The sequence below is a fragment of the Rhodnius prolixus genome, unplaced genomic scaffold (genome assembly GCF_049639745.1).
Source record: "Rhodnius prolixus isolate KJV_2025 unplaced genomic scaffold, Rpr scaffold_1, whole genome shotgun sequence".
Lineage (NCBI taxonomy): Eukaryota > Metazoa > Arthropoda > Insecta > Hemiptera > Reduviidae > Rhodnius > Rhodnius prolixus.
In genome coordinates this window covers 49,155,776-49,181,155 of record NW_027411581.1, presented here as the reverse complement: position 1 = coordinate 49,181,155, position 25,380 = coordinate 49,155,776, and the positions used below count along the sequence as shown (strand labels likewise).

Sequence of the window (25,380 nt, the reverse complement as noted above, 5' to 3'; positions counted from 1 at the left end):
ACCATGGAAATGGGTATCACGTCGAGAATGATAATGGGTAGTTTCACTTCTCCTGTAACTCATGTCTAAGAAATTCTTCCGTTCACTTATTTACTTATTGTGTTCTTAAGTACACAGATTGCGCATTTCTAAATAAATTATTCTACAAACATACAAAAATTAATAAATCTCTGAGATTATGTCCAACTGAGTCCTGTTCATCTGAAACAAGTGTGAGAATACGGTGTTCATTGTCTGAGATGAGAAGCTAACAAATTGGCACTGAAATTGCATGACGGAAAGTTGAAATGAGACAATATTTCAGTAAAACTTGAGCTTACAAAATTATAGATAAGGTACTGTGCAAATTGGAAAGCTATTTTATTAAAGAGGTTTCTGGAAAGCTTCGTATTAACTCTAAAGCCTGCTTTCAATGGTAAAGTCCAGATTTAAGGAAATCCCTCTCTTTCGTAGATAAGAATTTAAAGATTGAAAGATTCAGATAAGAATAGTAAGGGACACTGCACAGCCAAAAGAGGTTTTAGAACGGACCCATTGGAGTTCTAGTAGAAAATACCTTCATTTTCTACAAAATCAATCTTTTTTCCAGTTCTGTTTGCGAATTATCTCTAGGTCTCATATCTCGCAAACTAGCGATAGCGTCGCATCACAATGTAAAAATAAAAAAAAACATTTGCTCGTCTTTGTTACAATCCTCTCGGGCTAAACCCAGCCAGCCTGGGACGCCTTTTAGATGTTCATGAGTCTAATATAAGGCTGGAATAAATTGTCAGAGGAACTCAACACAGTTTGTAGCAGGATCCGCGGAGTTACCAGCAAGACCTGGATCAGCTGATGCTGGTGGGATGTATGTCGCTAGTTAGCAACCTCATAGTCTTTCATCCTAAAGGACGGCAAGTGGAAGGTGGTCCCGGTATAGACACCAATGCTGGGTTTGAGTATATGCTCTCGCTAAGAACACTCTCAGTGGTTGCCTTACTTTTTGTAAGGCATTCATTGATCCAGATATGATAGCAGGCAACCTAGACTGGAACCTTCACTCTAAAAACCTGGATCTTTGCATGGCACACCATAGATTCGAACGAGAAGAGAGAATCTTGGATAAGGAGAAGCTAGTTTCCGCCTTGAAGACATATTTTTGTCGAGGGCATCAACGGCAGTGTATATTAACGCCCCATAATTGTTGTTCTTTCTCTACAAGATAACTCTGTCTATTACTAGAAGGGGTGTAGCACATGTTAAATCTATTTGGCTTCCACTTACCGTACTTTCCAATGCAAGGCAGGGTAGAGTCCTGATTTACAGAAATGCTATCTCCATATTCCCTCTTTGTCCATTGTCTCAGTTAGAGAGAAGATATTTTAATTTGCAAATATTTGTTATTGTATTGATTATGATTATTGTATTATTATTCATTTATTTATTATTCATTTATTTGTTATAAGGGCAAAAAAGCCCTATACAAAGGGTTCGGTTATTACAGTTAAACTTTTGAATACATCATAAATTAACACACACAAAAAAAAAAAAAAAAAAGTAATGGCTACATAGTGAAAACAACTAAAATAAAAGAATTCTCTTAATACACCATTAAAAAAGTAAACTGAGAAATATAAGCATATACTGATTTTAAATAAACACAGATAAACTAAAACATATAAAGAAAAATTATACATAAGTAAATTTTATAAGACACTTCACCAGCTTTATTTTTTAAACTATTCGTTCAAAATAAATGATCTTAGTTTTAGTGATTCAGCAAAAAAATAAAATAATTTTTTTATCTCATTGGGACATAATGAGCGAAAAACCAGGGGATAATCAAAATATTGTAAATTTGTATTAAAAACTGATTTTAAGTAATGGTTCCTAAAAGAGGTGTACATTGGACAGGAAAATAAAATATGGAATAGATCTTCTGGTTGCTGCTGATTGCAAAGAGAACAAAGTTCGGTTGGATTTATGCTGTATTTGATGATGCCTATTGAAATTTTAATTACAAACCTAGAGCTTAATCTTAGTTGGGCCATTAACTTTAAATACTTAAAAGGAATACATTGTGTTAAATAAAACTGGGGCCGCTGCTCCTGAAAAAACAATACTGAATAAATTAAGCTAAAGTTTGATTTGTTTACGCAATCAATGTCCTTCTCTCTAAGGTAATTAGCATAAAAACTTAAAATGTTTCTTATTTTTTCTCTAACCAATTCAGGATCATGAATTAACAGCATTTCAGAAAAATCAATACAGTCAAATATACAGCTCAGTTGTGAAATCCAATTATAACGAACATTTACAGTATTATTCTGAACACAGAGTCTGGCAAAGCATCGAGAGGGGTATCTATTTGATGGCATAGTCTTTAGTTTGAACAACCAATTAAGGCATAACTTTAATAATTTTAATTTAATATGATCAACTCCCAACTCTAAACGAGCCGCAAAGTTGGGGGTATTACGCGGAAGTGCAAACAAACTTTTAAAGAAGCTCAAATGGCAGGACTCTAAGCTATCGCAGTACCTGAGGCCCCATATATGTGCTGCATAGAGAAGCGTACCCATAATAACAGCGTCATGCATTTTGATTCTAGCCTCCCAGCTAATTATCTTCGCTCTAACGCAAGTACTTAACACAGTACCAATGGCTGTTCTTGTTTTTGCCAGAGCGTGGTCAGTAGCCTTCAAGAAAACTCCAGAATTAGAGAATACGATGCCTAAATAGTTGTAAGAGGAAACATACTCCAATGGGGCACCATCAAATATCAGTGTTCTACTTTGTTTCCTATGGGATTTTGCAAATCTAATAATTTTTGTCTTGTTTGTATTGACAGAAAGACAGTTTTCTTTACAAAAAGACTCTAAGCACGTAAGTTTTGAACGTATATCAGTATAGGAATCGCCAAACAACACCGCATCATCTGCATAAAATAACATTGAGATTTCAGTGCCGTGCCCCACTGGGATACCTGATAGTCCTTTATTTTGAAAATACATTTCAATATCGCTGATGAAAAAATTGAATAAAATAGGGCTCAAGGTTTCCCCCTGTAGGACCCCCTCTGTTATACTAATAGAACTTGATAATTTGTTTCCACATCTAATTTGCAAACTAGCGTTATCATATAAACATTTTATAATTCTAATAACTTTACTACTAATTCCAATTTTATGCATTTTGAACCACAAGAGATGATGATTTATACTATCGAATGCCCTTTTAAAATCTATAAAAACACAATATAATTCTCCCCTGGGTCGCGACAGTCTAAGCTGAATTAACGACGTTAATATAAATATATTATCAATACAACCCCTTTCCTGACGGAAACCATTCTGCGACTCCGGTATCGCGCCAACATTGTCCGACCATACGATCAATCTATTCAAAATTATCTGGGTAAATATTTTCAATAACGAATTTGCTAACGCAATCAAACGGTAATTAGTCGGTACAGTTTTATCCCCTTTTTTGAATAAATTAAAGCCAATTATTTCCGCCCATGAACGAGGTATCTGTTCTTTAGTAAAAATATGGTTAAACATTGAGACAATATAAAGGCGCCAATTCTGGGGTAAGGAATTATAAAATTCGTAACTGATGCCATCAGTACCAGGTGCTTTACCAGATCTACAGTTGTTCAGTACACAACTCAACTCTACACAACTTATTTCGGCATCTAAAACTGGATGCCTGACATCAACAAAATCAACATTAAATACATTTTTGACGGGATAGACATTCATGTAGTAGGCTTGCCACTCTGCACAAGTTATTGATTCAGTAGTATAGCCATTATTGTTTTTGCGATACCGATTGATGGTATCCCAAAATACTTTGCTATTTTTACAATCACCCAATTTATCTATTAAACAAATATTAAATAATTTCTTTTTATTCTTTATTAATTGTATGTATTTTTTTCTTTTCTTTAATATAATTAACTTTTAAATGATCACTATAGTTAGATGCTTTAAATTCTTTCAAAAGAAGTTTTACACATTTTTTTTTGTGCGATACAATCACCATCAAAGCAGGGTTTATTCAATATACGTTTATTTGAAGATCCTAAATAACTGTACTTATATAGTGATAATGCGGTTGAAGCTTCATAAACAGAGGAAGTTAAATTTTCATATATACTATCTACAGAATTTTCATCAAATTTTATCGAAATTCTATTTGTCATCTGCATCATACTCTGATACAGAAAGCTCTTACTATTATCCCACTTCAATTTAAGTACTTTTTCTAAATTATTTCCGCTAATAGAACTAAATCCTGATAAATTAAAAATTACTTGCACTGGAAAGTGATCAGAGTTAGTAACAATGTCTTCCACTCGTAAATCATACAACAAATCTAGATGAAATACATCACACCAAAATAAATCAATAGTACTTGAACCGGTTGATTGTACATAAGTAAAGTGGCCTTCACTGTCACTCAAAGAGCGACCATTTATCAATACCATAGAAATAAGTTCCATAAAATCAGTTAAAACTTTACCTCTAACATTACAAACAACATCCATATTTCTTCTTATATAACTGAGTGACGTTCCCTGGAACAAATTTTCGTCACCTTGATTAAGATCCGCCACTCTACTGTTAAAATCTCCCGCTATGAACATAGGATGTGAACTGTAGCGAAACTGAATTTCGCTGATGGTCAATTCTAACAGATCCAAAGCTGCTCCAATATCTAGGGAGGGGCTAAAATAAACAAGACCTAAAACAAAAGAACACTCCACAGAAGATATATGCACAAAAACCCAGTAACTGCACTTGTCTAATATTGTAACTTTCATATTTTTCTTTATGAGCATCAGCAATCCACCAGATGCACGCCCAAAACACTTTTTCTTAACAGCATATGAGTTAATTATGGTGTATTCACTAAATTGCAATAGAGAAACATCAGTTATTAAGTGGGTTTCAGTTAGACAAATAATTTCAGAATTACATAGAAAACTTAAGTCACTTAAATTGCCAAATCCTTTCATATTCCAAAAAACGAGTCGTAATTGTCTGCCTGTAGTAGATCGTTTCTTCGGTGTGAGCTTTCTTAATTGCTGTGACGGACATGAAGCAGAGGAACCAGTAAATTTTGGCTTCTTCAAAATTCGTTGTGCTTTCTTTCTGTCCGGAGTATTAAGCCATTGCTCCAGTTGGGTACCTCTAACTGTGTTTGGTGTTACAGGAGCCAATTCCTCAAAAGATACTTTATTCTCCGTATCACTTTCCCGTCTCCTTACATTTTTCTTGGAACTGGCTGGTACTTGGTTTATTATATCTTGAACAAATATTTTTTTACCATTCAGGAGTACAAAGTTATACCTTAGTTTGGCAATATTACCCTTTTCGGCTTCTTGTTTCACCCATGTATACAGAATTTTTCTTTCTTCTCTAATTTCCTTAGGAAAATCCTCGTTTAAAAAGTAATTTGTACCCTTAAGCAACATTCGTTTTGATATTATATCTCTTTTTTTCTTTTCCGAATCAAATTTTATCAATATAGGAATGTTGGCAGTCCTTCTTCCTAATTTACGGAAGTATACAATATCATTAACATCACATTCTATCGCCAATTTAGTAGTTAAAAAGCTAACTAATTCTTGTAAACAATCTGCTCTGTTCTCACATTCGAAATTGAATCCATAAAGTATAAGATTTTTACTTCTAACTTCCGTTTCCAAATGAACAATCTTTTCATTCTGGTGTTGGTTAACTAATTTTAGCTGCTCATTTTCTTTTTTAACAGATTCTAATTCTTTTTCTATAAGTTGGAGCTTAGTATTTGTCTCAAAAACAATATTTTTCATTTCATCAATTTTTTTACTGTTATCATTAACACTATTTTTTAAACAGTGAATAGCAGCTAAAATTTTTTCGGTATCACCCATTTTTATTATTTTAAATGAAAATTGCGGTAGTTTATTAAGGCCTACTTGAAAATAATAATATAATAAGCCAACAAATTAAAGAGGGGATTACCATTAAACACAATATTTAAAGATTATAGTTCTTTCTTATGCGGCGAATCAAAACAACAACAATCCCCCGCCAACAGAGATATCCAGGTATCCCCACTACTTCACTTATCTTAAAATTGTAGAGTTTAATAACTAATAATTAAATTGTTAATTCACACTAATAATTCAAAAACTACTCGATGAATTCCCTTCAAAATTTCCAAACACAAAACTTAATACGCAAACCGTATATAAGCCAAAAATCAGGGCTAAATTCTCACTATAAACCACTTAAAAGCACAAAATTTAAGCGAACAATTTCAGAGAAGCGTACTCTTCAACTGCTCAAACCGAACTCTTTTTGTAAGGCATTCATTGATCCAGATATGATAGCAGGCAACCTAGACTGGAACCTTCACTCTAAAAACCTGGATCTTTGCATGGCACACCATAGATTCGAACGAGAAGAGAGAATCTTGGATAAGGAGAAGCTAGTTTCCGCCTTGAAGACATATTTTTGTCGAGGGCATCAACGGCAGTGTATATTAACGCCCCATAATTGTTGTTCTTTCTCTACAAGATAACTCTGTCTATTACTAGAAGGGGTGTAGCACATGTTAAATCTATTTGGCTTCCACTTACCGTACTTTCCAATGCAAGGCAGGGTAGAGTCCTGATTTACAGAAATGCTATCTCCATATTCCCTCTTTGTCCATTGTCTCAGTTAGAGAGAAGATATTTTAATTTGCAAATATTTGTTATTGTATTGATTATGATTATTGTATTTATTGTATTCAATAAATTTATGATTAAAACAGAAATCATTTGAATATTTTTGATATGAAATCATACAGCTTCTTCATTTTTCGCATTCCTCACAACTATTTTAGGACTTTGTACATTTGTAAATCAGTTCCTTGAACTACCTATTTCTAAACTTTACTTTTTAATCTTTGTTTATGCTAAGTTTGTTTTAAGTGGTTCTGTTTATTTTTCAATCTACTGCTGGTTTTCCTTTCACTATTTCCTTCTATTTTTAACTTCACTAAAGTAAAGAAGGGAATCTCTTCTTTTTGTTTAAACTACCGCTTTGTATATAAATTAGTTAAGGATTGCGAGAGTCGTTAACTTTTCACAGTTGGTTAAATAGTAAAGAAGAGAACAAAAAAGAAATACAAAGTTCAATCAATCAAAATTCAATTAAATTAATTTTTATGAAAAACATTTTCCATAATTACGAATTTTCTGTTCTAGAAAATTTGCAACTTTAAAAAACCAGTTCTGGTTCCTTTTCATGTAATGTTTTGAGTCACCAACTAACTAATGAATAAATGGATAGGTTATTTATTAATTTATTTTTAATTATAGTCACTAGGGAAGGTATTAGCTATGAGGTTAGCGTACTGGACTCCCACGCGGAGGTCCCGGGTTCGAATCCAGCTGCTGACCCTTAGATTTTTTTCTTCCTAGGAGCTTCTTACAGCTCACTGTCCGGTGATGGACATTGTTGTTTGTAACGAGAGAACACTGTCCGGAGGCCGGCAGTGCACTGAAAAAAACTCCGGGCGCTAATAACCTCAGCTGTTGATGCGCAAAAAAAAAAAAAAAAATTATAGTCACTCTTCTCCCTATCTGTAAGAGAGAGAGAGAGAGAAACATTTTAATGCAAATATTTGCAAAACAAAGGGTGCTGCCCAAATAGATCGGGTTGCTAGACACACAGCGTACCAATCAGTCAATAGAAATTCAATAATAAAAGTCCAAATCTATAACTGAATAAGTGGACACAACAAAATGTTTTTAAGACTCAAATTAACACTTACTAAAACTACGTTACCTCTAATTGAAAATATTAATGAAATGAAACAATAATATTGTATTTAAGTTGTGACAGCAAAGCTAGAAATTATATTGCATACATTTTGTAACAATACGGAGAAATGTTGCTGTGATTTTGGTAGGCAGGAGCAACAATGAGGAGGGAGCCGCGGTTAGGCATCTCCGGTTGGTGCAGAGAGATGTTATTCGTTTGTCCCGTGTCAGGAACAATACGGTTTAAAACTCTTTTCTCTTCTAACTTTAAATTATACATTTTGGTATGTTTCAAATCTATTTTAATAATTAATTTTTGTTGTTCCTTTTTCAATTAATTTTAACACAAGTAACTAAATTTAAAAGAACTTGTATGATCGTTAAATAGCTTCCTAAATAATGAAATGACAGAACCAAAGAAGAAGAACATACTGACATTTTAATCACCCAAATATTTCAGCTGCTAACAGTGGTAAAGCACTTAGCAGAATGTAACCTTCGTAAGTTAATTTGCCTTTAAACTCTGCTTAAACCTAAGGAAGTGAAAACAGCATCACACTGTTACTACTGTTATTACAAAATCTCATTCAACTTTATAGTGAATTTATTTAAACAAAGAGCAGATGTAATTATTTTAATATTATTATTATTGTGGTCTACACTATGCCACAAGAGAAGAATAAATTGAGTTTTACAGAGATTTTAAAAATTTGTTTGCTTTCAGAGAATTGAAAACTTCTCCTCTCCACCCCGTCAACTATTTTATTTCTGCCCAACCACCAGATTTACTGTCGAAAACGGATGCAGATATGCTAATATAAGTTTCTGTAGATTTTTCATATTAACTATTACCTAAATTTCAATGCAAAACTTAGGTTTGTGGCGCCTAAAACACTCGGCTACCGTTACATTCTCTATGTACTGGAAAAGATAGTATTATTTTAATTGTTTTATTGCCTAATTTTTTATGAAATATTTTGTATCAAAGTAATTTACGTATCCTTAAAAGAGTCGTGAAACTCTTCTTTGGGAGTCTATTTGGTGAACGGGCATTAGTTGCCACAAAGATTTAGCAACAGTTAAATTAAAAAATATTGAGAGGAAAAAAGGAGTCAAAGAAGCGCGGGAAAAGAACCTCTACATTGCGGCAAACTCAGCGTCCTTGGATTCGCGTCCAGCTGGCCATTGTTAAAGGTGCTCTTTCTAATTTCCTTTAAATTGTCAAATAGTGATACATTACGATAATAGAAAGTTTGGTCTGTTTTGAAAAAAACTGTCCGGAGGTCAGTACTGCTTAGAGAAATCGTCAATGATCTCGTATAAATACCTTTATTCCTCCCAACTTATAGAGTTATCGTAGCAGCTTTCTATAGCAGGCTATATGGTCCACAGTTTTGATGGCAGTGGTGCAACGTTGACTTGATATCCATTTTAGTGACATGAACTTGGAACTAAAAGCTTTAGAATTCTACAATTCCCTCCTAAAGCGATTCAATTTAATTATTGGAATATTGATTTATGGTTGGTTCTATTTCTGCGTCGAAATTATTTATTGGCTGCGAAATTGTCGTTGCAGATGCTTTCACGGAAGTAGCCTGCTGTTTCTACTTTGCAACCATGGTTTAACGAACAATCAGAGCAATTGTGAAGCCAATCACTCTTCGGATATTTGAAGAACATTCCAATGAGTAGGCTCTAAAATAAGATGTTTTTGTGTCTCAAAAAAATATCTACATATATTAATAATTATCAAACAAAATTATTTATTTATCTATGAAATATTAAAAAAAAAAAAAAAAATTGAAAGTAATATTTTTAAAAGGTAAATGATTAAGAAAAGTAATCATCGACTATATAGTTTTATAAACGGTGTGCCCTCGTTAGCAGTGAGGCTGTTTATATCGTTGGCTTTTGCGGAACGAGCCGGCCGGATGGTTGTTTTTGCAATTAGAAGCTCCGGATTACAGACACAGACCGACTAACGTCCGCTGCTTTACATCACACATACTACGTCACTTACACAGCACAAAGTGCCTCCTGCACACAGCCTCTTCCTCAATGTATTAGTTATAGACTCTGTGACCTATATTTTTCCTTATACATTGATTATACCTTCTCTAATATATATATTTTTTTTGTTTGTTAAATAATCAAAGTCGGGTAGCTTTATGTGTTTATAATCTTGTTCACTTTCTCTTTAAAAAGATTCTTAAGCTCAAAATTTAACTTTTGGGCACTATTTTTTATTTGTTTTTTTAAAGAGTATTTTCGAAAAACAGCGGCTAGCTTCTCTATAAACTAACATTTCCGTAAAATCTACGATACTAACCTTTACATATTATCAACTCTGCATTGCCAATCCGAAGTCAAATTGACTCAAAAAAATAAAATAGGAATGGCTCTGTTTCTCCTCATCTCATAGCTATCCCGAAATGCTCTTAGATATACTGTCCCCACTCTCTCACCATTTGATAGTCACGAGCTGAAGGCTGTGGAATTCTTAGTTTCTTTTTGCAGATTAGTTTACTTGAATCATAAAAGTCATTTTGACTCCAGATTGGTAATATAAGTAGATTTTCTGACTCCAGATTATTGCCTAAATGCTTATTTGATAAATTTACATAATTTTCATAGAATACTTTCTTTATACTTCAAGGCACAAATAAGCCTCTTTCTAGAATTGATTTTCTGTCCGAATTGCAGCAAAAACTTGCAGCGAGTTGGGTCATTTCCGATCCGTGTCAACAGCACACAATAATTGAAAAAATAGCGAATGTAATTAAAAAAATGAAAAAGTCCCTGATCAGAAGGCAGTCAATCAGGATTCTACAAAATACTGAAATTACTGCGATCCTAAGTTAATTCCTTCTGCGTGAAATGTTAAATCCGATTTGTGGACAAAATTTGTTTTTTCGTTCTTAATTCCTATTCTTTCTCATCCTTTAATGCAAATTTTATTATTAAAATTTAAATCAATATAAAAAAAGATAAAAATAAATTATAGAGTCAATATGACTTCACATTGGCAATAACTCACTAAGTTCGAGCATTGGCAATGCGGTGTTAATCGAGGATTTAGTGAGATGATTCCATTTTTGGAGAAAATACCTTAACCAAAAATACCAAACTAAGCAGATTTTTTGTTTTTGGTTTTTTTGTAATATTCTCGAAAATTGTATCGGTTCTCTCTAAACTATTATTTAAATTTCATGCACAATGAACATCGATCTTAAACCTTTTATTTGAAAAATTTCTCTGCTAGTAGTAGTTTTAGGATGGTTCTAGGGAAAGCTAGGGTCTTGAATTCGCTCTTATGTCGCTGCACTTTAACACACCTAATATTAAACAAACTTAATTGTTAATAACCACTTAATTATTGTTAATTTTGTATTATTTTATTTTTATCTCTCCAATATTTCACCCATCCAGGGCATCATCACAGATTAGAACTTTAGGAAATAAAGATTTAAGTCTGCACCAGATGTTTTTGTTTGTATCTTTCCAATTTAAACATCCTAACGTTCTATCGATTGCAGAACAACAATTTGCGTCGCAAAACTAAGAAATATCATTGGTCGTTTTTTGGCGTCCTACTTTCACTGGCAAGTTTCCGATATCGTGTTTTCTCTGCGAACCATTACGTCTTCTGTTCCCCAGAATCTAAAATGATAGAGGGGAAAAATTGTATGTGTACGAGAAATTGTAGGATTAATTTTAGTTTAGGCGAGCACAATGAGGCCAGTTTGTAAATTGCTTGATCAACTACACTGTACTGAAAGGATCATTTCCATACCTTTTTGTGATTAAAACTTTTTTCTTTGAAACTTTATTGCTGAAGGTTTATTTTGCGGTCACAAACAATACTCTCCATCATTGGACAATAAGAAAATCTAATGGTTGGCAGCTGGATTCGAATCTGGCATCTCCGAGAGGGAATCCACTGTGCTAATCTTTTCCCTACTTTAGTATTGCACGGTTTTACCAACTACGTAACATTACTAAGAATGAAATATGTTGCTAAAAATTAGAGTATTTCTAAAAAGCGCTTCATCGCAAAAATCTGATCTCTAGAACGGGTTGTTATATTTTCGATCTTTTCTTAATAATAACATGAGTATTCTTTGAGTACTGCCATCTCGGTTTCAATATTGTTAATTGATATTAATGATAAGAGGAGACAATGATTGAGATCATTCATGTCGCTCTTCTGTTCGTTAATTAAGTTTTAAATTATTATTTTGCTCACCTCGATATTAATTAATTGTGTTCAGGACAGGAAGTGGTAAATAGAAGATCGTTTGAAATTAATTTGTAGTTTATAAGAGAAGGAATGGTGTAAAAAGCTGCATGATTATCTCTCACCAGATTTTTGTTTTAGGTGAGCTGGACTGAAATTTAATTAATTTTAACTTTCATCGCCTGAACGTGATTAAATAACAAATTTTGTTAGTGTTTTCATATTTGGAAAAAACATTACTTCTGTGCACTGTATAATACAACAAGTACGAACAATATAACTTTAAAATAAGAGAAGTATTTTGAAACTGGAGCAATGCTGGCCGAATTCTGATTTTCAATAATAAAAATGAGTGTAAATGCATATTTAGTGGTTATATTTGTGTTGAAGGGCGCTATACAAGAGCTGAAAATCTACGGAAGGGCTCATCTGGCCGATCTGAACTGTAAACCTTTCAAAGTAAGTCAATTTTTTCTCTTTTTTATTTAAAAACCCTTTTTATTTCCATAGAATTTCGTTTTATTTCTATTTTTTTGCAGCATTTTCATGCAGCAGCAGATTCTATTTTTCAAACAATTTTCCTATTTATATACATCTACAATTAATAAAGCTACAAAGTAAATATATAAATCTATTTAGAGAGAATCTTAATTTCTTTGAGCCTCAGAATTATTGAACTTATGAGAAAATAAAATATTTACTGTTTAGATTTTTCATTAAAAAAACAAATATTTATGTGCATCATTTTTTGTATGATGTATTCGTTAGTTTTGGAGGACCGGTTAAAATGCAGTTGCTTTCATTGCTTAAGTGTTTTCTCTCACTTGAGATTAAAAGAATACTTTATCCACTAACGTCCTAATTATTGTTTCCTTACTGCAGCAAATCTGGACTTAGCTGAAAATCTTTGACTCCTCACCTTGATCAGACAAATTTAGTGTGTGTTGATAGAAATAAACTTAACGAATAAGCGTTCAGGATTTAGTTCAGAGAACGAAGCTTAAATCAAACACCTTGGATCCACTCTGAAATGTTGCTATAATCATAAAACGTTTTGGTCAACCAAAGTAAACCACGCATCAAAGGTTTCAGATTAGAAGCAATTAGATTACTCCAATATACCAAATAACTCTAGGATTAACATTTCGTACCATTAACATTTAACATATTTTTAACCTAAAATACCACAACTCTCCTGATGAAGAACAACCAAGGATGTTCGAAACGTTGAACTAAATTTTAAATTTCCCTTAAAAGAAAATGATATTTTTCCTCACCGCTAATCATTGCAACAACCTACTTGTTTAAAAATGGCAAACGGCAATTTATTAATAATATTTTTACATTCGCAGATTTTGTTCAGAGAAAAAGTGATAAATGAGCGAACCTGTAAATCCAACAAAATCCATAGTTACCTTGTGGTTGAAATTATCCGAAGATGTAATGGAACATAACTGTAATTTTTTTCTTCGGGTACTTTACAATAAATAACTATTAGTATAATATTATGATGCTATAATAACCTATCACCCATTGTATTAGTACCCGGGACATAATTATGAATGTGTTACTTTTATTAACTGAATCCCGTCATCGGCAGTGTCAGCAAAAAATGCGCAGCTATAATGTTGGATATTGTAGAATAAGTCCTGTGCGTTTGAGCCTCCTCGCGTTTGCAGACGATATCGTCGTGTTTGCAAATAATGATATAGACTTACAATACAATATGAATATATTGCAGGAAGAATTAGGGAAAATTCACATGACGATTAACGTCCATAAATCTAAAACTATGGAAATTAGCCGTCGCAGAGATCGACCGCTAAATGTTAACATCAGGAATGTTATGTTGGAGCAAGTCGCTGATTTTAAATATTTGGGAGTAAATATTAATGAACAGTGCCGAATCCAGGGAGAAAGAGTGGCTGTGGCAGGTAGAATGTTCAATGCCCTTAAGAAAGGATTTATTACCAAAAGGGAAGTAACGAAGGGCACGAAAATAACGGTAATTAAAAAAACCTACCTCCCAATTTTAACCTACGGCAGCGAATCGTGGGCTCTAACTTCCTCCGAAAAATAGAGGGAAAGACGAGGAGAGATAGAATAAGAAATTCTACTATAAGGTCTAATCTCGATGTCAGGCCGGTGGAAGAGCTACTGAGAGAACACAGGCTAAGATGGTTTGGGCACATGATGAGGATGGACACAAGCCGTATAGGCAAGACTTTGTTATGAGGCTAAGATGCAGGGTCAAAGAGGCAGGGGCAGACCGCGCACAACATGGGAAGGGATAGTGAGGGAGGACTTCGGAAAGAGGAACTTGGATTGGAGAAGAAATAGAAGTTTGACTGAGGATAGGGATAGCGGGAAAGTTTTAGTGAAGGCACCTAGACTCTGAGAAGTAAACGAGGAATGATTAAGAAGAAGAAGAATCCCCTCATATTTTAAAGAAACAAAATTGATCTAAATATCCAAAAGAGGGTCATCCTTACTTCGCGGTTACCCTCGGAGGAACTCCTTGGATAATCTGACTTCTACTCGACACTTACACTCTTAAGTTGCCTGTCAAGACGAATTAGTTGTGAAATGAGAAGTTCAAATATTAATGAGATCTTCTTTAAATTAAAAGCTGTTAGAAATGGAAGCTTTAAGAAGCAGTAGTTAGTATAAACATCTGGAATAACAGCATTTATTAAATTGCGTCCATTTAATATTAGCTAGTTAAAAACCTGGTTGATGACAATATCACTCAAGTTTTCTTATTTCCGTAGAGTGATGTAAGCGTTGGTCTAAGATTAAGAACAACTTCTTGCCAACACAAGCTATTTCAGATAACCAAAGATTGTGTAAGTAATACTTTTGAAGAAGGGCAGACGGACGAATTAATGGAGTCTAAAACCTTCTTGGCTTGGGAAACCTTCTTAATTATGCAAACAGAAGCAAATTGCATGACTTTTTAACTTTACTGGCTGGCCATGACGGGAACAATGTAGAAAGTTAAGATTAATTTCAAACTTTTAGAAAAGAAATCCATTGCAAATATTTCACAACACGAAATTTAAAAAGCTATTAATGATTAACCTTTATTTGCTTATTATGAAACTTAGTTTTCATTTTTCTTCATTTCGAGAAAGAAATAAGGAAAGGCCAGTTTTTCTTTCCTCTTTTAAGTGTAATTAAAGTGTAATTTTTTAATTACACTTCACTGGTTTTCTTCAATTACCAACTTAGAATGTCTTAATTGAGTTAAGGAATAAATGATCTTTATTGTATACTCATTTTCTTGAACGTTACGAATAACTTAATTTAATAACAATTAACAGGTTAATGGAATAATATTTATATATGTTCTTGAGGATTGGTCAAGATATAAATAATTAGAATTATTTTTTACTTTCCTGAAGTTTGGATTCAGTCATTTTCAGAGATACGATAAACATGAAAATGTAGGTTTCACAGGTTCCATTTAACACAGCATTGCCAATGCTCGAACTTAGTCAGTTATTGCCAATGTGGAGTCATATTGACTCCATAATTTATTTTTATCTTTTTTTTAAAAATTGATTTCAATTTTAATAATAAAATTTGCATTAAAGGATGAGAAAGAATAGGAATTAAGAATGAAAAAACAAATTTTGCCTACAAATCGGCTTTAACATTTCACGCAGAAGGAATTAACTTAAACTTAGGATCGCAGTAATTTCAGTACTTTCTAGAACCCTGATTGACTGCCTTCTGATCAGGGACTTTTTCATTTTTTTAATTACATTCACTATTTTTTCAATCACTGGGCGCTGTTGATACGGATCGAAAGTTACCTAATTCGCTGCAATTTAGACAGAAAATCAATTCTAGAAAGAGGTTTTTTTTGTGCCTTGATACTTTCTATGAAAATTATGTAAATTTATCAAATAAGCATTTAGACAATAATCTGGAGTCAAGTTAATAACAGAAAATCTACTTATATTGCCAATCAGGAGTCGAAATGCCTCTGATATATTTACGTGTAATGCCAATCTGGAGTCAAAATGACTCCTATGATTCAAGAAAACTAATCTGCAAAAAGAAACTAAGAGTTCCACGGTCATCAGCTCGTGACTATCGAATGGTGAGAGAGTGAGGATAGCATATCTAAGAACATTTTGGGATAACTATGAGATGTGGGGAAACAGTGACCATTCCTATTTTTTTTGGAGTCAAATTGACTTCGGATTGGCAATGCAGTGTTAAATGGTGCATGAAGAGCTGGAAGAAATAAATCTATCCAGCGGTAGCACTATCTACAGGTTATCGATGATGATGACTGGCTATTTAGTCGGTGTGGTGGATTGCTAGGAATGACTGTGGAAACGAGTGACTGTACGCAATGATTAGAGGAAGTTGAGTAGCAGAATGGAACTTGCGATACTATATTTTGGGATGTTGAGGTCGTGGTGAAGAGTGAGGTGACAAGTAGAAGGAGCGTCAACTATCTGTCGGTGTAGTTTTGATAGGAATGTCTGTACGGTTAATTAATACAGATCAATTAGTTTAATTAGTTGATATACAAAATCAAATGTTTTACTGCACATGTAGTAATAAGCAGAAAAAAGAAAAAAAGAATATCCCGGATAAAAATAGAAGCTAATATTTAGATATTTCTGAACAAGGATTTGCAATTTAATTAAAAAATATGTTCAGAAAAAAGCTAAATCCCTTTGTTATTTAGTTAAAAGTAAGTTGTACATATTTTTACTAAAAAATATAAATATGACTCTAAAATATATACATATTCCTTAAGTAGAGAATTCAGAATAATACATAATGTACATTTACAGATAGATGCATGTAATACTTGGGCAAAGAAAAAGAGAGCTAAATCCTAAATACAGAATATAATAAAGTATATTTCGTAAAGGAGAAAGGGCGACCGGGTTTTTGGGCGTCTTAACGAGGTTAAGCAGCTCACGTTTGAAGCTTGTGGAAAAGCTGCGCGCGTACGAGGTACGGTTTGTAAAGGGGGACTTGCGGACTACCGCGTTTTAGTTCCAGACTTAAAGCTCTGCTTAATTAAATGTCGCTGGGGAAAGTTTTTATTGCAGATTTAATTTACTCTCGCTGGTTTTGTGGTAAATTGTGAGACTGAGAGAGAATGCGACCATAATAACTTGAGAACGTGAGATTTCTGCATGGGGGTACACATGCTCTCGTTATTCTGCAAGAAGCCAACGCTGGGTGCGGAGTGCATTCTTTTATTCTGCATTTTTTCTTTTCTTTCTTTTTTGACGTACAAATGTATGTTTCTCCTTTTCCCACACACTCCTGAATGAAAAGAATTGAGGTTTTCGCTGGAGAGTAGTAACATTCTCTCGTTTCACACCTGTTCCAAGTCCATACCAACGGAAAACGATTAATTATTCTCACACCTATTATTTGCCATTTTAATTATCTCTTTTCAAGTTGTACAAATTTATCTCATGTCGTTATTTTTATTTAATTACAAGTTTTAAAAATATGCAATCTTCTGTTTTTTTTTTTGTTTTTTTTTGTTTTTTTTTTTTGGCATTGGCTTCCGCCATACAGCCAGCATCGTCTAGGTGCTTATCACTAGAATATCACTCACTCTCCATTCTTACCTACAAATACATTCGCTTCACACATTCATCCCTCTACTATATACCGCTATTTACATAAACTTCTGTTACTAGACTATTTTAACATTATTTTGAATATTTGAACTCAATTAATTACTTTTCAGTGAACAGTATGAAAATGAGAAGAGATTAGCTATGCGGTTAGTGTATTGGAATCCCACGCGGAAGTCCCGGGTTCGAATCCAGCTGCTGGCCCTTAGATTTTCTTTTCCTATGAGCTTCTTACAGACAAGCTCCGCCCGTCACCGGACAGTGTTGTCTCTAACGACAGAAAACTGACCGGAGGCCGGCAGTGCACTGAAAAAAGCTCCGGGCGCCAATGCCTTCTGGACCAAGATGTTGTCTCACCTTAAATCATATACTTAAAAGTATACAAAAATAATGAAACCACTGCCTTTATTATATTTTTAAAATTTTCTCAATGTAAAAGTTTTCTTCTGCGCAAAAAAATTCTTGATTCTCCAGATCTCCAGTATGGCTGGTGTTAATGGACCAGTGCATCCTTTATGCTCAAGCGCCTAAGTCCCACTTTAACACCTAATCTCTTTGGGCTTCTCTTCGGTTCGGCCTCGTCACCACCTCTGTCTGCTTCATCCTATCTCTCATGTATGCCGTATTCTGCTTTTACCATAGACCTCGAATCATCATTTGTCATCTTCTTCTGCACTTTCTCTACTTCTATCATCTTTTTCCTAGATTCTCTTCTTCTTCTTATTTCACTTAATTTTTGTCTTAACATATTTCTTGCCTGATTTATCTTTTTTCCCCTATTTCTAACTATTACCGTTATGTCTTCATAATGCCGGCGTATCGTCAACTTGCTATTAGCGCCCTCTGAAGTTACTATGATAATTTTACAACTAGCAAGCGAAACGTCATGGCAAAACCTCTCGGAGGTTGTATAAATTTGGCCTAAAGGAAAGCTGTTCGCCGGTAAACCGAAAAAGAAAAAAAAATACATGAGCGGGCATTTTGGAGGGCAGTTATTTACATGTCATGGTTCAGCTATAGCTACAATTAAACATTATTGATAGTCCCATTAATATTTATTTACAAAACTTGTAAGGGAATGAAAGAAAAATCCTCCACATTGGATATAAAACTATATTCTTACATATACATCTCATATCCAGTAACGTCTCATGTCCAGACTCAATAGTTGAATGTAAATAACAAATAATCTAGCTCTTTCCACCCATTAGTAGAAACTATTTACTGATAGTTGCTAACACAATGTTTTGATTCAAAGTTCTGGTTACATTTGTACTGACTCGTTCAACTTGAATATAACAAGCGATACTAGACGTTGCTAAGGATGCTAAATAAATAAGGTTTGCTTTTACTGCACCGAGACACACTCCAAATGCAAAGTTGCATAACTGAAGAAAATAGTTCCAATATTTTTTTTTTAAAAAAAACGCAACATAATGAGTCAATGAATTTATCTAACCATAAAGTTTAAAGTTTTTGAACAATTTTTTTTCATTTTCTCCAGCAAGACTTGAGTATTCTAGTTAGGATGGTACAGTAGGCCTTTAGACTGCAGTGAAAGGGTAGCAAGATTCTCGCCCCGAGAACCAATGATATTCTTAAGTAATCTTAAGATCAACATTTAGATTTGTATATTCGCTGAAGAGAGGGTTTTGCCACAGCTCCTGAAAACAGGGTAACGAATTCACATTTTTTCCCAGAGAAACAGCGTTTCAAATATCTGAGAAGATGGTTGCCGCTTGTAAAGTGCTTAAAATTCATGCTGACCAGCTTACGAGGTGTGGCTATTAAATAACGAGACTATTGCTGTAAAACATTTTGTTTTAAATGTATACATATTTAGTTATTATCACCTTCAATATACACCACTCCTCTATCCCTAAAACGCGCCACGCGAATTTACCATTATTCGAAACAGTGCTGGAAGTCTTTTTCTGTGAGCTCCTGCATGACGCGTGCCGCTTTTTCTTTCACACCTTCAACGGACTGAAATCGTGTTTCTTTTAATGCAGATTTGACTTTAAGGTACAGATAAAAGTCACATGGGGCCAGGTCAGGCGAATAAGGCGGATGGCCTAAAACTGGGATGTTGTCTTGACAGACATTGCAGTGTGAGCCGGCGCACTGTCTTGATGGAGAACCCATGATTTGTTCTTCCACCAATTGGGTCGTTTTTCCTTACTCTTTCACGGAGTTGAGCAAGCTACCTCACGGTAGTAATGTTGATTAATTATAATCGATATTTTCATCCGTTTTGGACGTGGAAGGGCGACCCGGGCGGTCATCATCTCCGACGTCTTCTCGGCCATCTTGGAAACGCTTGAACCACTCAAAAACTCGCGCACGTGATAAACATTCATCGCCATAAACTTCTTTTAATGAAAGATAAGTTTTAGTAGCGGTTTTACCCAGTTTCATGTGAAATTTCACGACAATTCGTTGCTCTACTACATGTGTAGTATCATGTTTTCGGCAAAAAGGAAACTAACACCTCTTACACAAACGACGGTTCCGGTCAGACAGATTTCTCTACAAACACGTGAGGCGCTGCAATCGAAAGAGAAGGCTTTACGCTGCGCAGCTGTCGGTCGTTAGGATTTGGCGCATGCATAGTTCTTCTGTAGCAGCATCAGTCTCGTTATTTAGTAGCCGCACCTCGTATAAAACGTTATTTATGAATAACTTACAAAGTACAATTAACTTTTTACGAATTACCAGTTTTTTCCTTTATAATCCCTGATACGAGTTCTGTAATAGTAATTATGGAGTACTAGGATTGCATTACTTTGTAATCTTACTTATTAAATATTTATTATTTTTTCTTAATTTCTGCTTAATGAGCTCCTAAAATTAATGGTAACTAATTAATTCTATTCAACGCAATAAATTAGTTAATTAAATAAACATCTAATTAAATAATTTTGAAATTCTCTCTACCTGTAGACTATTAGTTAAACATTAAGCGCGTAGATCCTAGACGGCTCATGCATATTTCAGTCATAAACATAGACATTACACATTACATAGTTTACAATACCATTAAATCTCTTCGTATAAATCTCTTCGTTTATGTAATAAACTCCTACCCTAGAACAGCGGCTGTATACCCTGCGGACTATGGACTTCTGATTATAACTAATAGTTCCCGTTACCTATTGCCACTATTTCCTGTTTAGTTTACTATGTGTTAAATTGTAACATTTTACGATATTGAACATTGAAGTTAATGATTGCACATATTCAATAATAAACATTGGATTACTAGCTGCTATTAATCAGTTGGCAGTTTTAATTTTATCATTCAACCAGGAAACCAAGCCTGGTAGAATGTGATCGGGATGTTAATGCCAAAATAATCTCTATTTTTCTTGGCGACAGAGGGGGAAATATTGTTTCAAGATTTTCTGAAGACCAGCGAATTCCTTAATTTTGAGGAAAGAAGACGCACAAATCTTAGATGTAACAAAGTCAAACTAATTTTAATTGTAAATAAGTATACGAAAGATAGGTCATTTGCTTGGCAAAAATAAATAAATAGAGTAAGTAAAAGAATTATGACTGAAATTGGCAATTAATGAAACAGCCACTAAAAAATTTGAACAATACTGTCATTTTTGTAAACTGAAATTGTCTCAGAAATTCCAAATAAATCGGGCACTAAGTTTTTTTCTTTTTTTGTATAAATTTGTGGTTAAGGGACATAAAATGAGTAGGTATATGTAGGTTTAATTAATGAGTTAAAATATATGCAACTATGGTATTATGGTTTAAGACTTAACCTGAACTATTGGAGCCTACGCTAAGGATTACGAATTTAACTGGAACAGGCTTTTCTAATTTGTTACACCAAAACTAAGAGGCTCATGTTTCCCACATATTTGCTGATGGAGATAATTACTTAAGTTATCTGGTGAATTACTGGAAATAGGCGGCCTTAAATATTGTATTACACTCATTCTGTTATTTGGAAAGCACAAATTATGCGCGAAAACTGGCAGGGCGCTCAATTTTATTAAAAAAGATTCATTATATTCTGGAATAATTAGAGGAACGTTTAGAAATTTATGATTGAAAACAATGCGTTTAGAGTGAAGAATCGTTTAAGAGTTCTTAAGTTAAAGAGTTTAAGAGTTGTACGTGCGTACAACGAAAAATGTTAAGACCTTGTGTTACTTGTTGGATTAAAAACTTAAACCGAAACTTTTTCACCAATTTTTGTTTGAAAATTTAGTACGAAATTTAGCAGTTCTCGTACTTTGATGATCTTTACACGAATTTAAGTAGAACGATAGCCGTAACAAAATCTCATCTCTTTTCATCCAGTATCCAATGAAGGGTACAAAACTTAGCAAACTGTTCATCACTCATTAACAAACAAGTTTTATCCTCTTGGTGTTTCCAATTTGAGTTTATTGCGGAGATCATAGCCATTTAATCCAGTTTAATGGATTCTCTGAAGGTTCCAACGTTAAATCTTTCAACTTTCGAATAGCTTAGGATGAAGTTGAAAGACGATTTTTGAACAAATTTGTGTAATCTCTTGATAAATTGTATGCTGCAGTGTTTTTTTTAATCTTTTAGTGAGTTATAATTTAATTTTACATGAAATGCGTATCTTTTTAAAAAAATGTTCTTCATAAATGTTTCTTTCGTCTTGAATTTATTGTTTTACATTTACTTCTGGCCATTATGTTAATTATGAGCCTTTTATATGAGCATAAAAAAATTAAAATAACCTAATTACTTGTTCACCACAATTATGTACATAGAAGAAAAAGAGATAATTATTTTATTTAGGTGATAAGAAAGATGGTGAATCTCTGAAGAAAATTACCCTGTCACTTCACAGACATAGTTCTCCAAGACGACGAATTTGTGGGAACTTAATAAAGGAGCATTCTCAAAAAGGCATAAAAAATAAATAGAAAAACAGCGATCATTTGAAAATAATGTGCTAACAACTACCTCCATAAATTGTGGCAAAGCTAAAACAGTAAATTAAGTGAACCAACGTTCGTATTAAAAATATTTCATAATAATAATGAAATGAAATAAAGAAGGGAATGCGTGGGCATTCGAACGGAGGTATTTCGCTCTTTTAATGCTTACTCGTAAATGGTTGTTCTTTACCCAGAGCGTTCCAAATAAAATTTGAAGAACATATTAAATAAGCGCAATGCAATGTGAATACCTAATTAAAAACAGTACAGATAATAAATAATTAGCCTGTATTGCCTTACCTTAATCCTTTTCCTCAGAACAGTTCCTTTCTTTTCTCCTGTGTCCTTCACGTTAACCACTCACTTCTCCCCTGCTATTTGTGTGTCTTTGACCATCGCCTTTATCTCATGTGGCTCCTAAGTGGACCGATGGAGACCCACACTGAGGACAAGTCCTTACCAACGTAACGAATTGTCCTCTATCTCCTCTTACCGTTGAATAGCTGATACGTATTGCAGCTCTTGTTACATCTTATTTCAATCTTTTTCAAATAACCATTTCAGTCGCCTGAGGACCTGGTTTTCATTCAGCAGAAAGGAGAAGAATTTCTAGAACACTGAAGAGTAAAGTAATTGCCTATTTTTTCAGGCGGGCTTTACGTCCAACTACCAATTAGGTGTCGTGGACGGAGGCAACTAGCAAACACACTTTACTGTAAAAATTTCTTTTATTAACAATTAAATAAAACCCAAGGCCTAAGAGCGGGAATCGAACCCAGTACCACAATACATATTAGCTTTACAGGTCTTGCCTCTAACCGCTCGGCTACCGTGGCGCCTAACACAGAATAGATAATTTATAGGTGGAAATCAAGAATGATCATTTTGATTGTCTACTATACAGGATGCCCTTCTGTACTTTGATACACCGTCAACATCGCTAATCTTCTCCCTGACTTTCACATCAAGAAAACCATTTTCACTGATGTGGGCGTCTAAGTACTAATTAAAGTGGTTGTAGTATCTTTTTCGAATTTACCATTTTGTAGATTTTTTTTTAAATTTAAACTCTGAGGTCATTGGAGCCTGAAGCTTTTTCCACTAAACTGCCAGCTTCCGAACAGTGTTTTCTCGTTACAGCCAACACTGTCCATCACCAGATCATGAGCTGTAGGAAGCTCCTAGAGAGAAATCATCTCTTAGGGGTCAGTGTGTGAATTCGAAATCCTGGATCTCCGCATAGGAATACAGTGCACTGAACATTGAGCTAATTCCTTACCTTTAGAGGTAACAGAACTTGAGTAGCTTTATCTAGCATCTTGCTAGTTCTTAATTACTTCCTTTATCGCTATGAAACATGTTAACCTTATTCAGCCTCTATTTTTAACTTAAGCAGTGCTTCAAATTCCGGCAATATTACGACATTATCGCAAATCATGCACAGTTCTTGTTACTTAAAAGTTTAGAAAAAGTAAGTTTGCTTCTTGAAACAACACAGTACACTCCGTGTAATCGTTGTCCTTCTGATTTAGAAGCGCAATTTTTTTGGACGCTTAAATACTATTGTTAAATTGTGGAAGAGCAGGAACCTTTACATGAGTTGGGAAGGTTTCCATTGGTTAACATACAGAATTCTTTGCTGTAACATTATATTTATTATTCAACTAAGGTAGCTTCATAGCCACAAGCTATTCAAACTAAAGTCGCACTCATCAGTCTTTGCAAGCTACAGTGTGCTCTGTGAAAGTACTGGGTCACAGACGTTTTGTTAGGCGGAGTTACTTGCTGGGACGCCAAAATACGTGAAAAAGTGTTTAAATCTATACCCTGCAGAAATCTTCTCTTTATTTCATCCCAAATAGCAGTATTTTTTTCTATTTTTTTTTTTAAAGAAAGAGTATTTAATTTGTATACATCTTTGTTACGATAGCTAATGAATAAAGTCAATTCGACAATTATGACAGCTAAAAGAATAGTACTACTGTAAACGTTAACTTGCTTTCTGGTAGAATTGAAAAAGACCATATTGTTCATCCTTTTCTTTATGTAAATTCGAAGGAAACGGACTAAATTTCTGAAGAGCAACTGTGTAAAAAAATTATCTGTTTTAAACAGTATCTTTAAAATCAACTTTTTAGTAATTCTTTCTTCCAAGCAGAAACTTAATTGAAAAAGTAATCTTAAAACTGTAAGGAATTAGAAAAACGTCTTGAACAAGTTTTCCTTACCAAAAGAATTTTCCAGCTATTCATCAATAACTCTATTGATGCCAGATATCCGCTAACTTTTTCTTCTTCGTCTTTAATAAACAGAATTATAATAAATACCACAACTTTTAAATGGAAGTTTAGGTAAAATACTGTGAAAAAAGAGTTGAAAAATCTTCTCTACATTTTGTCTAGGGGTTTTCTTTTTCCAGTTTGTGGAGATTACTATTTGGTACAGTATGTTGGGTTCTGGTATTATAATTGCTTCTTTTAGGAGAGATTACTGAGGCAGATCTGATGAATTGGTTGAGTTTTAGTACTGCTTTTATGACGAAGATATTGATCGACGTAGAAGAACCTTTAAGGAATTACTGCTCTGATTTCCACAATAATAATAATAAAAAAAAAAAAATCGTCATTTTCAAATTGGTTTGTACAGAAAAATAGCTCTGGATTATAGCTGGTTCAATTTATACTAAAGTCAGTGTTCTGATTGGCAATCGCAGGTAGCTGCTAAATATTATGTGCAAATATAATGTATTAAAGACATCTCTGCGTTCAGAAAGAAAATAACTTATTTTCTTTCAGC

At 33.9% G+C, this 25,380-nt stretch overlaps 1 protein-coding gene across 17 annotated transcripts in view; it reads left to right on the top strand.

Moving 5' to 3' along the window:
• LOC141461393 (uncharacterized) overlaps positions 1–25,380 on the top strand; it is a 561,940-nt gene that overhangs the window by 396,165 nt on the left and 140,395 nt on the right. For 14 of the 17 annotated variants that reach the window (XM_074142539.1, XM_074142471.1, XM_074142462.1 and 11 more), the window contains exon 5: positions 12,411–12,479. The exons of the other annotated variants lie outside the window; for them this stretch is intronic. In XM_074142539.1, coding sequence (XP_073998640.1) covers positions 12,411–12,479 — 69 coding nt within the window. The remainder of the gene's footprint in view (positions 1–12,410; positions 12,480–25,380) is intronic. 17 annotated transcript variants of the gene reach the window in all.